This window comes from Emydura macquarii, unplaced genomic scaffold (genome assembly GCF_026122565.2).
Source record: "Emydura macquarii macquarii isolate MOO-44397 ecotype Brisbane River unplaced genomic scaffold, CSIRO-AGI_Emac_v2 contig_2846, whole genome shotgun sequence".
Classification (NCBI taxonomy): domain Eukaryota; kingdom Metazoa; phylum Chordata; order Testudines; family Chelidae; genus Emydura; species Emydura macquarii.
Genome location: NW_027132983.1, coordinates 3,361,712 through 3,377,876, shown reverse-complemented (window position 1 = coordinate 3,377,876; position 16,165 = coordinate 3,361,712). Strand labels below are relative to the sequence as shown.

General features: G+C 39.6%; 1 protein-coding gene across 5 annotated transcripts in view; it reads left to right on the top strand.

Moving 5' to 3' along the window:
* The window catches only part of PFKFB4 (6-phosphofructo-2-kinase/fructose-2,6-biphosphatase 4), a 93,812-nt gene that overhangs the window by 32,862 nt on the left and 44,785 nt on the right, over positions 1-16,165 (top strand). Inside the window, exon 1 of one of the 5 annotated variants that reach the window (XM_067568132.1) lies at positions 9,797-10,806. The exons of the other annotated variants lie outside the window; for them this stretch is intronic. Within the exon in view, the coding sequence (XP_067424233.1) occupies positions 10,704-10,806 (103 nt within the window). The 5' untranslated portion in view covers positions 9,797-10,703. Of the gene's footprint in view, positions 1-9,796; positions 10,807-16,165 lie in introns of those variants that run through there. 5 annotated transcript variants of the gene reach the window in all.

Genomic DNA, 16,165 nt, shown 5'->3' with positions numbered 1-16,165 from the left:
TGTGCGCGTGGCTCCAGGGAGTGCCCTGTGGGTACTGCTACTGGGAAGAAAGTTCCGGTAACCATGCAGGGAGGCATGCACACACCTACAATGGAATAGACATGAGCAACACATCTCAAAGAACAACAGTTACAAGGTAAGTAACCATCTTCTCATGATGATTTTCCATTTACAGTTACATTTTAAGGCCTATCAGATTGCCGGTTTTTAATCCATTTAATGTGTGATACATTCTGGCTTCTTAATCAAAATGTCATACAGTACCAAGTCAAAGGAAAGGATTCCTAAAAATGATTCTCTTTAATCTCTGTTCAGTTACATCTCTTCTATGACACAAACTCACATCTCTGTAACAGTCTGAGGCCTGCACCAATTTCAACAAGTCAATTTCAACAACTATCGACCAAAGTTATAATATAATTGAAAATAGATCTATAGACAGGGTCTATTTAGATCTATTTTCCATAAACTTTTATTGATTGGCATTAATTATATGTCCTCCTTTAAGTCTTTATTGATGGACTCCAGTGTTAGCTGTTCCACTATATTTCTTGGGATCTATGTCAGACTGACAGGCCTATAATCACCTGTCATTCTGTTATCCTTTTTAAATTTTGGCACGACATTAGCTTTCTTCTAGTCTCTTGGAATTTCCCCTTGTTCCAAGACTTATTGAAACTCAACATTAACAGTTCAGTAAGCTCCTTAGCCAGTTCTTTTTAAACTCTTGGATGCAAGTTATCTGGACTTGTTGATTTCCAAATGTTTCATTTTAGTAGCTGCCCTCTTCTTTTGAGAGATGGATTTTCAGGGAATTAGAAGTTGCTGTACTGGATAAGAGGGTTAGTTCATTTTGGCTTGTGTCATGCGTGTGATGCTGATGCTGATACTGATACTTCTGAGAAAACTAAGGGAATGCTAAACTGTATTATACTGTTCAGTCACTAGGTGGTGCAGTGTGTAACATACCTTAAGGCAAAGCTCACAACAGCCAGTCCTGGATCTTACAATTTACACATCTGGTGTATCTCTCTGCGAAGGAAGTTCTGTAGCGAGTCTGTATCTCTTAGAGAAGGCTGACTTATTCATGGTAGACCTGCAGCCTACTGCGTACAAGGTGTACATGACAAAAACAACTTCTTTCCCCCTATTATTTCCTTCTGTTTACAATAATGTATCTAACTAGTGCATTGCTGTTCATGAATGGTAATTCCTTCGTGAAACCCCCAGGTAATAAGTTTACATCATGAAATTTGATTTTCTTTGTTTTTGACACCCACAGGCAGCCATCACTGATGCTCATAAAATTAAATCCTGCCATCATAGAACTCTTTTCCTGGCTTCAGTGAATTCTATCCACTACTGAAAAGTAGTCAACTCTTGGGAGAAACACAGAGAATAATGAACTGCACGCAGCAATACTAGCCTGCCACGTAGGGCAGGAAGTGGAGCAAAAACTTAGGGGAAATTTAAGTTGTTACAGTGTCTTGTCTTGTATTTTGAATTTGGCCTCAATGCTAGGGCTAATACAGTACTATTGCTCATTGGGGGTAATGGGATCTTCAGAGATCACATGCTTCCAGATATCTAGATTTAATCCAGAAAGATTGCACCTTCAGGTACACAGTGCTCCTCAACATCCTGCTGAACTTTAAATGATCTCTTGCAATGACCTTGTTCTAGTATATAACAAGGGGCTCTGATTTCCCGGTGAAGCATTAGATTCTTTACTATGTATGTTTTAGGTTGAACCTCTGTTTCCGTCAGTGTGTTTCTATATTTTTACAGCTGCACAGAAAACTTGTTTTCCTCAGTTTGTTGTTGGAAACTTTTCTGCTCTGGTTTCAACTTAGTGTCTGAGGTGTTTTTATGGCAGATGGACTATTTAATGCTCATACGTCTGTTTGGATGTACATTTATGGATCTCGTGTGCCGCAGTAAAACAGAGATTTGTTATGCGTTTTCCTATAGCAGAACCATTTGTATATTGTTATCACAGAGCTACTTCTTATATGGTGGGTTTTTTGTTTTTCTTTTTACTGTTTGCTTTTTTAAAAATGTAATGGTACTTCCTAATGTGGTTTAGCCATTGATTGTTGCTACAAAAACTGTAAGTAAGAGATCTCTTCTTCCTAGGCCTGTGCTGCTACTCTTGCTCCCTGAAACTCAGAAAGAAAAGGGCAGGATTTTTCTTCTGTGCACATGCCTAGCAATGTAGTAGAAGCACTAAGGTGTACTAGACTCAAATGGTCGATAAACTATTTTCGAAAGGATCCTAAGTACTAGCCTAATGGCTGTGAAGAAATGGGGAAGATGCATCTAGTGCATCTTCTTATTTTAATATTTTTTTAATCTTTGTTTCTTCTGAAAAATATAAAAATATCAATTGACACTATCTAAGAAAAGATAGAGGCTCTCACTGAGAAGGGAATGTATTAGAGGGATACTAATCTGTTAACTTTTGTCACTTACTTTACTGTCAGGTATATAGCAGATAAAAACCCTGCATTAGTGAAGCATCAGATTGACTTGTTCTTACTTGGCTTAATTAAGGGGAAAAAATGACTCAGGCATGTTTACACAAGCATTTACTGTGCAGCGAGCTGGGGAGTAAAGCTACAGCATTCTCGCCTGCTTAACACTAACTGAACGTGTGGGCCCTGCTGCTGTTCGCTGAAAGTTCCGTAGAGCGTGTTGATGTACTGTGGCATAGCTCAAATTTTGTTGTTAATCATTGGTGTGGCTGAAATCAGAAGTCTGAGGCTAAAGGGAGCTTCTGCTATGAAAATGTGACTTTAAAAAAACCTTTTTAACTAGCTTGGAACAACAAAACAAAGCCAAGGAAAAAACTAGAACATTTTTTAAAAAGTAATTTCACAAGCACTTCACAAATCCAAACTTCAGTGTCAGCCTTAACTTTGAGTTTTTTCGCGGCTCTCAATGTTTCATAATTAACTGGGGCTTTTTTAGTGTGTTGTGAAGAAAGACTGTGGCTAATTTGTCACAATGGTAATAAGCACTCTTGAGAGTGTGGAAACAATGTTCTCAACACTTAAACCTTTTGGATAAAATTAATACTGGCCTCTAGTTAGAATGAGTGTTTAAGTTTATGTACTGTACTGGCCTCCCAGAGGTGTTGTAGTGATGGACTAGTGAGAGTTTGTACCCTGCTTTGAGAATATAGAGTTCTATGAATGCTACCTATTTATAATGCACCACTTTTTGGAATGTTTACGGGCTTGAAAGCCTGATTAAATTAATAAACCACATTCTTTAAAATTTGGGAGAAAACTTTGTTTCAGACAAATCTTGATCTTTAAAAATGAAACATAAAATAAGTTCGTTTCATATTGGTATTTCCTCTCTCTCCACATTTCCTCAACTTCTAGTTTGTAGAGAAAGCTTTCTCCTGCACTACAGAGAAAAGAGGTAGGTCTTCTCAGAATAGGATTGGGCAGTCAGGTTATAGCAGCATCAGATAGAATGCTGCAGTTGTTCGGATATTTAGAACCTGGAGCAAGGGATGCTTTCATCACCAATGAATGTGATTTTGGGGTGCTGAGTAGCTCGAAGCCTTTCTTTATAAGACATTTAGGAGGAAAGAGGCACCTGCAAGCCCTAGGTACCTCTAAGGATCCCTCTCCAGAGTCCCAGACTAATCAGTCCTTTTCAAACATCGACTAAGAAAGATGCCCCCAGAAAGGTTTGGACATTCTACACCTTATCATTTCTTTTCCAAATGGCAGAAAACAGTGGCACCCTCTACATCTTGTATATCTATTTAGGTATCTAAGATTCATCCTTTTTTGTGATTTTTTTTTTAAATTTTATTTTTAAGTGCTAGTTTACCCACTACTTCCTGACAGCCTGTCTTAGGCCTTAGCTGGCAGTAATCTGCCAGCCCCACTTGCTTTTCTTCAATGATTACTATTCTGTGTAATCAACAGAGCAGGACAAATCCTACGTCACATGAATGTGGAGCACTTGAGAATAAAAACTGCCTTTGTAATTTTTTCTTAGAAAAACATTACCCTTTATTTCATAGGGCTGTCCCAAATTTTACGTACGGGACTTGGGTTTAAAAACCAAGCTGGTGGCAAGCATGCCTTCTAAATGCTGGGCAGGGTGAATAAGAAAATTCATTAGTAAAGTCAGTGGAACTCCAGGGGTATTCTTAAACTGAAGAAGAGAATAAAATTATAATTTGTTGTTTTGAATGCACAGCCCACTACCTTACAGAACAGTTTATTCATGAGGGAGGAGGGAAGAAGAGTTCCTAAAATGATTTGAGATCTGCTGGTGAAAAGCACTATATAAAAGCTAGGTATTATTCTGATTCTTTATTTTAAAGAAAATTGATAGAGATTTTTCTTGATCTGTAGACTATTGGTTATGGTGCCCTATCCCTTTTCCCCAGCTGTCATCCTCTTTCCAGGCTGGTTGACTCTTTCTAGCTCAGATCCTCCATAAAATAGGTTGAGCTAAGTACAGGGTGTGCTGGTTGTTAAAATAGTTCTGCCTTGTCACTGCACCCAACTTGGGCTATGTTCCTGCAGCTGGCATCACTATGACCCATGGATTTCAGTAGGGTTCCGCCCATGCCCATAGTCACAGGATCAGGAGTTTATAGTAGTCTTTCCTCTGCTGTTGGAGAAAGGTACTCACTCTTCAGTTTTGTGAAGTGTGTGACTCATTCATTGTATTGTGCTGGGGGGCTTGAATTTGTGTGTGTCAAGGAAATATTAATGTATCGCATCCAGTTGTTTCAAAGCCTTAATTTAAACATCCTATTCATATATGATGCATAAAGCATGGTTTTTGGATGTCTGCATACCCTTTGAATGTTTTACAAATACTTCTTCAAACAGTTGAGTACTTTGTGTTGCAACTGTCGCGTACTGTGACCTAGTTTTTCATGTCCTGTGTCTCTTACCTCACTTGCAACTGCAGTGTGACTTTGGGAGAACTGGGAGAACTCAGTTGCATCTTCTGGTGGTGATGATTCAATGATGGGAAGATTTTGGCAGAGCTCTTTGATGTGCTTTGCAGTGATGTCCTGTGTCCTGTAGGATGTCTGCTTCTAAGACCTCCTTCCCAAAGCTCTGTTATTCTAAGTCCTTGAGATATAATGCTGTTGCTATGCTCAGTTTGAACATTTTCCTCTTTCACTTCCTTTGTTAGGTGTCTTCATCCCCTCTTCATCCCACACAGTATGTGGAGCAGAAGTCTAAGAGAGTTCCTGCAAGCAGCATGAGGGCTAATTAAGTACCCCTTTTCTCAAAGAGAGCTTTATTGACCCACTGTGTGGATGAGTGGAAAAATGACTCTTGGCGACAGGTGCTTAAATGGGTTCTTGCCTGATGTTAGGAGCTCCGGGCAATTGGTAATCCCCTGTAATCTTGTCTAAAACCCCAGGTACACATTTGGGTGGCTAGCCCAAGCGACTGCCCTTGTCACTGTGTGTGCTAGCTCAATGAGAGCTAATGCATGTACAATTGCCCAACACCTCACAGCTGCAGTGTAGACATACCCCCAGAGTGAAGCCCTGTGTTTAAAACAAAAGTGTTTGAACCTTCAAGAATCTCTCCAGAAGAATGATCTGGAAAAAAGGGTAAACAGTGAGGTGGCAAAATTTGCAGATGATACAAAACTACTCAAGATAGTTAAGTCCAAAGCAGACTGCAAAGAGTTACAAAGGGATCCCACAAAACTGGGTAACTGTGTAAAAAAAAATGGCAGATGAAATACAGTGTTGATCAATGCAAAGTAATGCACATTGGGAGACATAATCCCAATTATACATATAAAATAGGTTCTAAATTAGCTGTTACCACTCAAGAAAGAGATCTTGGAATCATTGTGGATATCTCTCTGAAAACATCCACTCAGTGTGCAACGGCAGTCAAAAAGTGACAGAATGTTGGGAATCATTAGGAAAGGGACAGCTAATAAGACAGAAAATGTCATATTTCCTATTTATAAATCCCCGCTATGCCCACATCTTGAATACTGCATGCATCTCTGGTAGTCCCATCTCAAAAAAGATGTTTTGGAATTGGAAAAGATACAGAAATGGGCAACAAAAATGATTAGGGGTATGGAAAAGCTTCCATATAAGTAGAGATTAATAAGACTGGGACTTTCCAGCTTGGAAAAGAGATGACTAAGGGGTGATATGATAGAAGTCTATAATATCATGACTGGTGTGGAGAAAGTAAATAAGGAAGTGTTCTTTATTCCTTTTCATAACACAAGTAGTGGTCACCAAATGAAATTAATAGGCAGCAGGTTTAAAATGAACAAAAAGAAGTATTTCTTCACTCAACACACAGTCAACCTGTGGAACTCCTTGCCAGAGGATGTTGTGAAGGCCAAGATTATAAGGGGGTACAAAAAAGAATGAGAGAAATCATGGAGGATAGGGCCATCAATGGCTATGAGCTAGGATGGGCAAGGATTGCTGTTTGCCAGAAGCTGGGAATGGGCGATGGGCTGGATCACTTGATGATTATCTGTTCTGTTCATTCTCACTGAAACACCTGGCATTGGCCACCGTCGGAAGACAGGATACTGGGCTAGATGGACCATTGGTCTGACCCAGTATGGACAGTCTTACGTTCTGAGCTGTTTTAGGTCCTGTCTCCTTTGTAATAGTTTGTTAGGGCACCCAGTTACAACACAGTTGTGCTCCAATCATGTTAACGTGATTGTTTTTGCTTGTTCAGTCAGAATCAAATGATGTTAAGTGAACCATGGAAAAAATTGTAATACAGTATCTTTATGTTTCTATTTTGAAATGAGACTTTAAAAATTAAGAAGTTCATTTTCACAGTGTCTTTTCTGTCAGGAGTACTCTTTGTTTTAAATTTTAAAAATGTGTTTTTTTTCATCTTTCAGTTTTTCAATCTTAACTTGAGATCTGGGAGTCAAGGTGAACTCTGCATCTTGTTTATATAAAAGTAATCAAGGTTGTGCAGATCAAATTAGGTCCCCAGTGATACCCTATTGTCTTCTAATTATGACCATGGTAACACTTGTGCACACCTGTTGCCTTCATCGGGTTCACATAGGGTATGTCTACACTGCAGTTAGACACCTGTGGCTGGCCCAATGAATGTGCAATAAGGAATAGATTCCAACTCACTTTCTAGCACTTTCTTTCTTTCTCAACACTAGCGGTATTGGTTAAACATAACAAACCAAAAAATGTGAAATTTAGCTTTTGGGCCACATTTATAAATGTATTTAGGTTTCGGAAGATTTTAATAGGTAGCTGGTGGGGTTTTCAAAAGTGCATAAGCAGGTCAGGCACTCACCAGTATGCATCTTTAGTACCCTAAATACCTTTGTAAATCTGGCTCTTTGTCACCAAAACAAAAAGCTGTATTTCAGAATGTGTGTATGGTGCAAATCTGCTGCGGGGAAGGTATTAATTTTATGTAGTCAGTTTTCAAAGATGAACTGCCAAGGACATGGGGAGAAATTGGCTTTTTTCTATTTCATACTTTTAATTGTGTGTCAAGAAGGCCTGAAAAATGGTGTGTGGTTTTAATTTTTAAGTAAAAATATTATTTTTGCATATTTTAGTCTTGGAGATACCAAGTATGTCAAATCTGGACATGCTTGGCTTTACTGGAGGACTATTTGTAGTTTTTGGAGTATGTGTAATGTGAGATTTTGCACCTAAATTGTAAGGGTGAGGTGCTGAATCTTTCACAAAGATGTATATTTTTTCCAAAATGTTCATTACTCACTGGAATTAAATAGATAATAACAAAACAAAATTAAGAGTTTTAAGCAGTCTGAAAATTCTTTCTCTTCTCACTTGCTCAGCTTTGTTTCTTCACTCTTGTGACAGATTTTTAACTCATTCTCCTATTGTTATCAAGTCTTCTGGGATAGACAAGATCAAGGACAAGTGTTTGAGAAAATTTGGCAGAGGAAAAGATACTGAATGAGGTGGATCTGCAGGGAAATACCGAAAAGACCTAAAGAAGGGGAGCGGGAAATGAGATGGAAGGGGAGAGAGAAATCAAGCAAATGGAAGAGCTAAGGAGATAGAAAAGAAATAAGCAGTGTTGCCAACTCTTGCAAATTTATCATTCGTAACATTTTTCTCAGTGTGGACAATGAAATAAGCTTCCTCTTTTTTTTTTCCTATTTAGATTCACTCTCAGGTCCTAAACTGTTTGTTGGATATATTTAAACATTGTTTCAAACACTGAAGATGCTTGGGTACTAAGGTGATTAGTATCCAAGAACGTTAATAGTTGTTTTTTCGAACACAACTCTTTTCTCTTGATTTTGTGCTCAACTGTGTGACCTTAAATTTTACCCAAAACATAAAGTTTTATGAAAACAAGGTGTATTAAAACTTTAGTGTGTAATGACCCTTTAAAGACTAACCCCTTGTCTTGATTTTAGCCTTTAGTGCAGAAGATGACGTTCACATATTGTATGAGAAATATGGGTAAGAAATAGCTTCATTACTGTTTTAGTATTGTATACTTCAGATGTCCAGTATTTTAAATATGTTTTTAAAGAATATTCTGAGGTACAGAGTTTGTTATACAATCTAACAGAGCTTCATTGCACCTACTTACAAGTCTACTTGCAGAAAATGAAAACACCTCCCTGTGTTTGTGTATAACATTTTGTGTATTGTTAACGGCTGCAATAAAATGCAATCTTATTTTTAATTGAGTACAGTCTGCCAAATGTAACTAGCAAATTACCATATTATTATTTAGGGTACAGAAAGTAATTTTGTGTTCATATCTTTATCCCGTTAGCGTTCAAAACTTCTTTTCCTTTGGGTGTTCTGTGTGTGGAGAGGGGCAGTGGTGGTGATGCATTAGAGGAAAGATGCTACATAAAAATAAATTGTATTATATTTTATTGCCTCTTCATCACAGCCCAGTCTTTTTTTTGTGAGCCTCAGGATAGCATGAAGCTGTGATACTGGAGCAATAAAGAGCATTAAACTGTAACAAAAGCCTTCTGCCTAGAATAAAATTTCATTTGAAGTGTAACTGAAATGTATTGCCCCCTCAGAAGCAATCAGAAATGTGTGTGTGTGTGTGTGTGTGTGTGTGTGTGTGTGTGTATATATATTTAAATTAACCGTTTTATCTCAGAATATATCCCTGTTGCTGAAGGGATGACGTTGAATCCTTGTTTGTGAGCTTGGACAAGAGCTGTGTAGATCCTTGAAAATGAGCAGCCTTGGACACTTTATATCTGAAATGGCTCTCCCTTACCTGTGGCCAAACAATGTTTGGTGGTTGATATAGACAGGCCAAACTGTGCTCCAGAACTGAGTTGGCATCTCATGTGCATCAGTAATCAAATAAGGTTTCCCCCTCTTCCTGCCAGCAGAAAAGGTCATTCACAGTGCAAGGGAGAGAGGGGCATGTTTGGAACAGAGGTTCAAAGCTTGCTAATTTTCCAGAATGGGGACAAGCAAGAGAGGCTAATTTGTAACCTCACCAGAGTGATGCTTGTGAAAAAAGTTGGTGGAGAATTAGCTCTTGACTAGACCTGAAATAAGTGCTTGTTCCTTCCTTACCCTATGTATAAAAAATAAAAACCAGATTTAAAAAAAAAACAAAAAAAAAAAACAGGTGGCCTAACGTTTTAATAGTGACTAGAGATTTTCAGTGCCTCCATTGGGGCACATAAGATGTCCAGTTTGAGACTTGTTTAAGAGGCCTGATTGTTCAGAAAGTGTGGTGCACTTGCCTCAGGGAAATCTGGGCAGAGAGTTTTCCCTGCAAACAGCCGAAATGTATATAGGAACACTCTAGTCAAATTTATATAGCATACTAGGAGGCGCTGTCTGGTCAAATTCAGCCAACAGCTTATCTGTTGTAAAATTAAGCACCAACAATTCCTCAAGGCTTCCATTCATTGGGGAAAAACTGGGGAGTTGACGACATCCATGTATTTATGTCGACCCCTAGTGTAGACACGTTGTCAGCCTATAAACCTTAAGTAAAATTAGAGATCCGTGTACAGACTGTCCGTTCTTAAAAGTTTTTTTGTTTGCATCAACCACCATAATTGATGTGAGCATAGCGGAGGAAGCAGTAGGCAGCAAAAGGATTGCAAAAGATACCGACGTTTCTGTAGGTTGAGCGCTAGATTTTATGTATTTATTTATTTGCCCCAAAGGTACATTTTAAAACAAGAACAGAGGGGTTTTGCTGTGGGATTAAGCCCATTTTTGGAGCGGCTTTGACGTTTGGCCCCCGAAGAATTCTGGTTCCTCTCGACTTTCCTCCCGTCGCTCCCAGGAGCAGGCGAACTGAAGGGGCGGTGGGAGCTTCCAGCCCCCGTCCCCTCCCTCTCGCGTGCGCTGGGGGGTAGCCCCGGCTTGTGGGCGCTTCGGAGCTAGCCGCCCGGCGCTGGTGGTGCGCGCTGGAGGACGGGCTCCGGCTGCGGGGCGGGGCGGGGCGGGGCGGTGCGTGGCATGGTCGGTGTCCCCTCGCCCCTTTGCGCTGCTCGAAATCCGGCGCTGGGGGCGTGTCTGCTCAGTCCCTGCTCGGCTCCTTCCGGGCCTCGCTGGTCCGAGGAGGCGGATCTCCAGCTACACCCCGCCCCGGCTGCCGCTGCCACCGCTGCAGAGAGCGCGACCGCCCGGCTTCTCCCCGGCAGCCGCCGCCGCCGCCTTCACTGCCGCCGGATCGGGGCCCCATGCGAGGATGGCGGCGTCGCCGGCCCGGGAGCTCACGCAGAACCCGCTGCAGAAGATCTGGGAGCCCTACAACAACGGGCTGCCGGCCAAGCACAGCGCCCAGCGCGGGGGTGAGCACCGGGGGAGGCAGGATCCGCCAGGGGAAGTGGGCGAGCTGCGTTGTTACCAGCACCAGGAGAAACAAAGGGGTGGGGAGCTGAGCAGGAGACACAAAGGGGTGCAGGGGTCGAGCAGCCTGGGCAGCAGTATAGCGTCTGGGGAAGACAGTGCAGCTTGTGTGCCGCAGAAAGGCAGGAGAAGGAGCAGCTTACCAAAGTGTGTGTGTGTGTGTGTGTGTGTGTGTGTGTGTAAAATATGATCTGTAGCAGTACAGGATTTAGGGTAACAGGGACAGAGACCTTGCGGGAGCAGTACATGTTTTTTGGGTGATAAAATAGAGGGAGACAGTGCAAGATACAGTGGAGGATGTCATGTTTAGGGGACAAATCAAGGGACAACAGTGTTTTGAGCAAATCTGGAGTTGGGGCAGTGCAGGTGAGATGGTGATAGATGGAGATGGGATTGGTGGGCCATGAGAGACTTGGTGAAGAAATTGAATGGGCAAAAGGCATGGAAGAGAGGAGGTGGTGGGGTTGGGAGGCTGAACATGATCTGGCGGCAAAGATGAGATTGGCAGAGGAGGAGTGCAAGAATTGTTGGGATGAATATTTGGGGTAGGTGTTTGGGAAAGGGGACTGACTGTGCAGGAGCTATGTTGGGCAAGGGATTTGAAAGTGAAGTCAGAGCAAGAAGTTAAGATGTATGGACTAAAGAGATATTGCGAGAACTTGGAGGGGTATAATTTTGATGATGAGACACCACGGCATGATCTTCAAGTTTCTGATTATAAACTACACTTGGCATGTTTAGAAATGGAGAAAAATCTCTAAATGATTCCTGTCATTTTTCTTCTTTTAGGAAACATAAGGTGATGCATCTGGAAGTTCTCTCTGTTTTGGGGTATGGATGTTTCCTTGAGGTGAAGTTGTGGGCCTTGAGATAAAAATCCGGAGTTTGAAGGGAAATACAGCTTGCTCTTTGAGTAAAGCCTTATCTGAATTACTTAGAGCCACTTGTACTTTGCACTCTTTTGCTACTCTATAGTTTATAGAATCACTAATTAAATCTGAATCATACCCAGAGATGTCTCCTGCCTTTTACATTTTAAGAGCATTTGATTGGCTTTGGATTTCTGCAGCTTGCACTATGGTCCCGTCAATACTAGGAAAAACTAGTGTGTTGGGGACTTGGTTACAACATGATAGTCCCTTGATCTTGTGTAGATGGGACCAAACTTCATTCCTGGTTGTAAAATTGAACGTCACATGGCTGCAGCATGAGTCGGTAACTTAATTTGGTTGGGTTCCATCTGCACTTGCAAGACGGATGCACTAACTTGGTCACAGTGTGCTAACTTTAATAACGTAGGCCAGATCTAAATAGTTTGTATTTAAAACATACAAAAAACCCTCGGAGGTCTGTCTTCCAAAAACACTTTAAATGAATGCTGTTTGGAAAGAGGCACATGGTTGCTGTTGATCTCTTTTACGTCAGATTAATCTAGTCAGGTTAAGATGTTAAAAAAATTAATATTTTAATAATGATTAGTGGATCTCAATAGCCCTAAGACAGGAACATAAATGATAAAAGGGCCTTCCTCTCATGCAAAACCATGTTCCCTTTCCGCTGGACTGCAGCAAATCTTTTTGGTTTCCTTCTAGTTCCTTTCTGTTTATCTTACTCTACTGTATTGCCATATCATAAATCATTTGTAGTTCAGCACAAGCTGCATCTCATTTTGTAAAGCTGTAGTTAAATTAAATTGTATTTAAATTGTGTAGTTTAAATTGAGGATTTAATTACAGATTTTCACCTGATAGGGTTTTGTTTGTTTTTAACTGCAAGATGTCTTAAAACTGTGGGCTGAACTCAGATCTGGTAAAAGCAGGTGTGATTCTATGAAGTTAATGGAGTTGCAGCTTGTTGGACCAAAGCTGAGTTTGGCCTAAGGAGTTTAAGTATCCTAGAGGTTTCAGATGGCTTTTAGATGATTCTCAGTTAATTAATTTTTTTAAAGTGAAATGTATAACTAGGCCATGTATTGTATTGCTTAATAGATTTTTGAGGTCCAGCCAACCAAGTTATTGGGCATTAAGACTCTTGGTTTCAGATTTTGTAATATTGTAGTCAGTTTTGTAAGTGGTTTTATTACAGAAACTTTTGCTTCCGTTAAATTAAAACTCCACCAAGCATAGGTCCCCTGCAAGTCATGACAACCTTATTGGGCCAAAGGGTTTCAGTAATCCTGAATTCAGTAACAGATGGACTGCAGTTATTGTGGACTCTTAAAGCAAATGTCCATGATCATGTTTACATGATCTTCATGGTCACTTTGGTCCATCCATTAAAAAATGCTCGTAAAGACTGATTTATCAGCTAGACTATGAAACAGACTTTTGTGTATAAAATAAATCACCCCAATTTAAAAAAAAAAACATATTAAGAGGAATAGAATGTGGAAAAAATATCTGTTAATTACTACTGCAAAAAACACTTTGAGGGACTTATCAGTTTGGCTGAAGGAACTGTTTTCAACAGAAGATAATTTGTTACAATGCTTCTTAAAAAGAATTCCTATAGAAACTAAAATTTCATATATGCAATGGAAGTGTGTATTAAAAACCTGTGAACTGATGATCTGCATGAGTCTTCTCAATAAAAATAAGTGGATTTTGATGGTTATAAAAAAAACCAAGTAACCAACTTGTTGTTAGACTGTCCTGTTTCTTGGGAAAATTCTGTAACTTTGACAGACAAGACCTATTTAAATGGAGAAATTTTTTCAACAGAGCATTAAATAATGTAGAAAGAAATTTGAATTCTTAAAATATTTTTTTCTGGTCATGCACATTTTTCTAGATTGGCCTACGTTTTTTACCTTTGACATGTTTGTTACTGACAGTATTCTTTTTTAACTGATGTAAGTTAAGGTGTTATCTTGAAAAATAAGTGTTTCTAAATCCTAATTATGCATATTTTTATTTACAGAAATGCGTGTTTGCAATGAAAACTTTCACTCCCTTAATTGTTGTAAGCTTCAAGCTAATGCTCTGGTGGAGCACAGAACCAGAAAATGAAACTAGTCTGTTTTAGCCCTTTTCTACATTACACTTTTTTATCCGAGTCTGAAGCTTGTAAGTGATTTAGCTGGATCTAAATGTATTTTATGTCCTTATACAACATGGTTAATACTCTGTTAGGAACCATTCAGCTGAGTGTTACACATGTACTACCATCTTTGAAAGAAACAAGGTTTGTTTTCCTTTAAACAGGTTGTGAATCTGTTTACAGTGTAGACGAGACACTATAACTATGCCTGTGTAATTGTCCAGTCTTCTTTCCTCCCAACTTTTGTGCTCACACAGTATATGTACTGCTGTGTGTGTCTCTTCCGGGTGCTTTGGTTTGCTCTGATGAACCCTATGGGATCCCTTTCCAGATTTTTATAGAATGCACTCATTATGCATATGGGGTTGACAGTGTGGCTGGTGTGGATACACTAGCATGGTTGGCGCATGGCTTTGTTAGTAAATGATTCAGAGGAGGGGTGTCAGAACCTGATGATTAACATCAAGGTTACTCACATTGTGTGGTGTTCTTTGCTAAGCTTTTTAGAATGCAAAAAGAGAAAGCAGGCTAAATGGTGAAAGGAAATTTTTAAAAAAGTGTGCTCAATTTAATTGATCTAAAGTAGCAGTTAAGAGGTAAGGATTTAGTTCTTTTGTCTTGATGATGTCCCTTTAAACTCCTACTTCTTATTTTCTGTTGATTTTTCCCTGTCTTTGTGTTTGTTTCCTGATACATTTCTAAAGTAGCTTGTCTCTTCTAATGGCATACCTATGGTTAATTGACTTTCTGTGACCTTTAGACTGTATAATAGGTAGTTGGACCCCATGGATGCAGTTATCATTAGTGATCTTAGCTGAGTTGGAAGAAACCATATCCGATATCTCAGTAAACTATTAGAAAGGGATTAGAACACATTAAACACTAATATTTTTAGATTCTGCCTTGAACATGATAATCCAACAGCAATAAAAATCTGTATAATTTTGGACTAGGAAAAAGCAAGACAAAGTACCAACAGAGACAGCTAAGGATTGAAAATACAGGGGTTTTAAAAAGTGTATTGACTTTATTATAAGAAAGTGGAAAATAAATTGTTCAAAATGACATTGTAGCTGAAGTACAGGACTAAAAGTCAATAGTTAAGTATTGGATGTTGTTAACATCGCTGCTTAACTTTTACAGTTGTCTGTCTTGAAAGCATCTATAACTGATTATTAGGGTGCAACTGGGTTTGTCTATAATTGACCTAGACCAAAGCTACTTTCAGGTTCAGCTGTCAGGTTGCTTTAAGTTCTGTGCACGTAGGAATTAACTCCAAGCCTGAGTTTTAATTGAGAACAGTGAAATATACTGTAGCTAAACACTTTTGGGGGGAAGGGCTGAGTGTTTTAGGTTGTAGAACAAAGTTGAAAAATAAAGGCCATGTTTCCTGCCATTAAAAATAGTTTTTCATGGAACTGTATGCATGAGTTATTCTTAAAGCTAGAATTTGACAAGTTGAATAATTATTTTTATTGGTAAAAACAACGAGAGTCCTGTAGCACTTTAAAGACTAACAAATTTAATTTCTGCAGGCATAAGCTTTTGTGGGCTGTAACCCACTTCGTCAGATGTAAGGAGTAGAAATCAGATAGGAGGTATATATATACTTTCAAGGGTAAGGAACAACAGTGGGGAAGGTAGGTATAAGCAAAGTCCATTCAGTTAGAGTAGTTGAGGACTATTCACAACCATTGATTAGGAGGAGAGAATGTGCGAACAGTAACAATGACTTCTTGTAAAGAGAGAACCATTCCAAGTCCCTATTTAGACCCAGTTTGATTGTGTCAAGTTTGCAGATGAGATCCAGCCATGCAGTTTCTCTTTGAAGTCTGTTTTTTAAGTTTTTTGTAGAAGTATGGCATCTTTTTTTATTTGTGAGATTCATATAGCAGTGTAAATGTAGGTCACTTAAAAAAAAAAAAAACCATGAAGGCTGACATGGTCGCTGCCCTGGAGAGTTTACTTTAAGAGCCTGTCAGGCCTTTATATACAGTTATCTGTATAACACCAGGAAGGCTTACATGGAGAGAAGAGGACAGTGTGGGCAGAGTAGCTGTAGAAGAAGACGACTTCAACAACAGGGCACATTGGCAAAGGCTCTGGGGGTTTTTCGCCTTCCTCTGTAGCGTGGGGCACGGCTCACTTGCTGGTTGATTCTCTGTACCTTAAAGTCTGTAAATCATGATTTGAGGACTTTAATAACTCAGTCATAGGTTAGAAGTTTATTACAGGAGTGGGTGGGTGAGGTTCTGTGGCCTG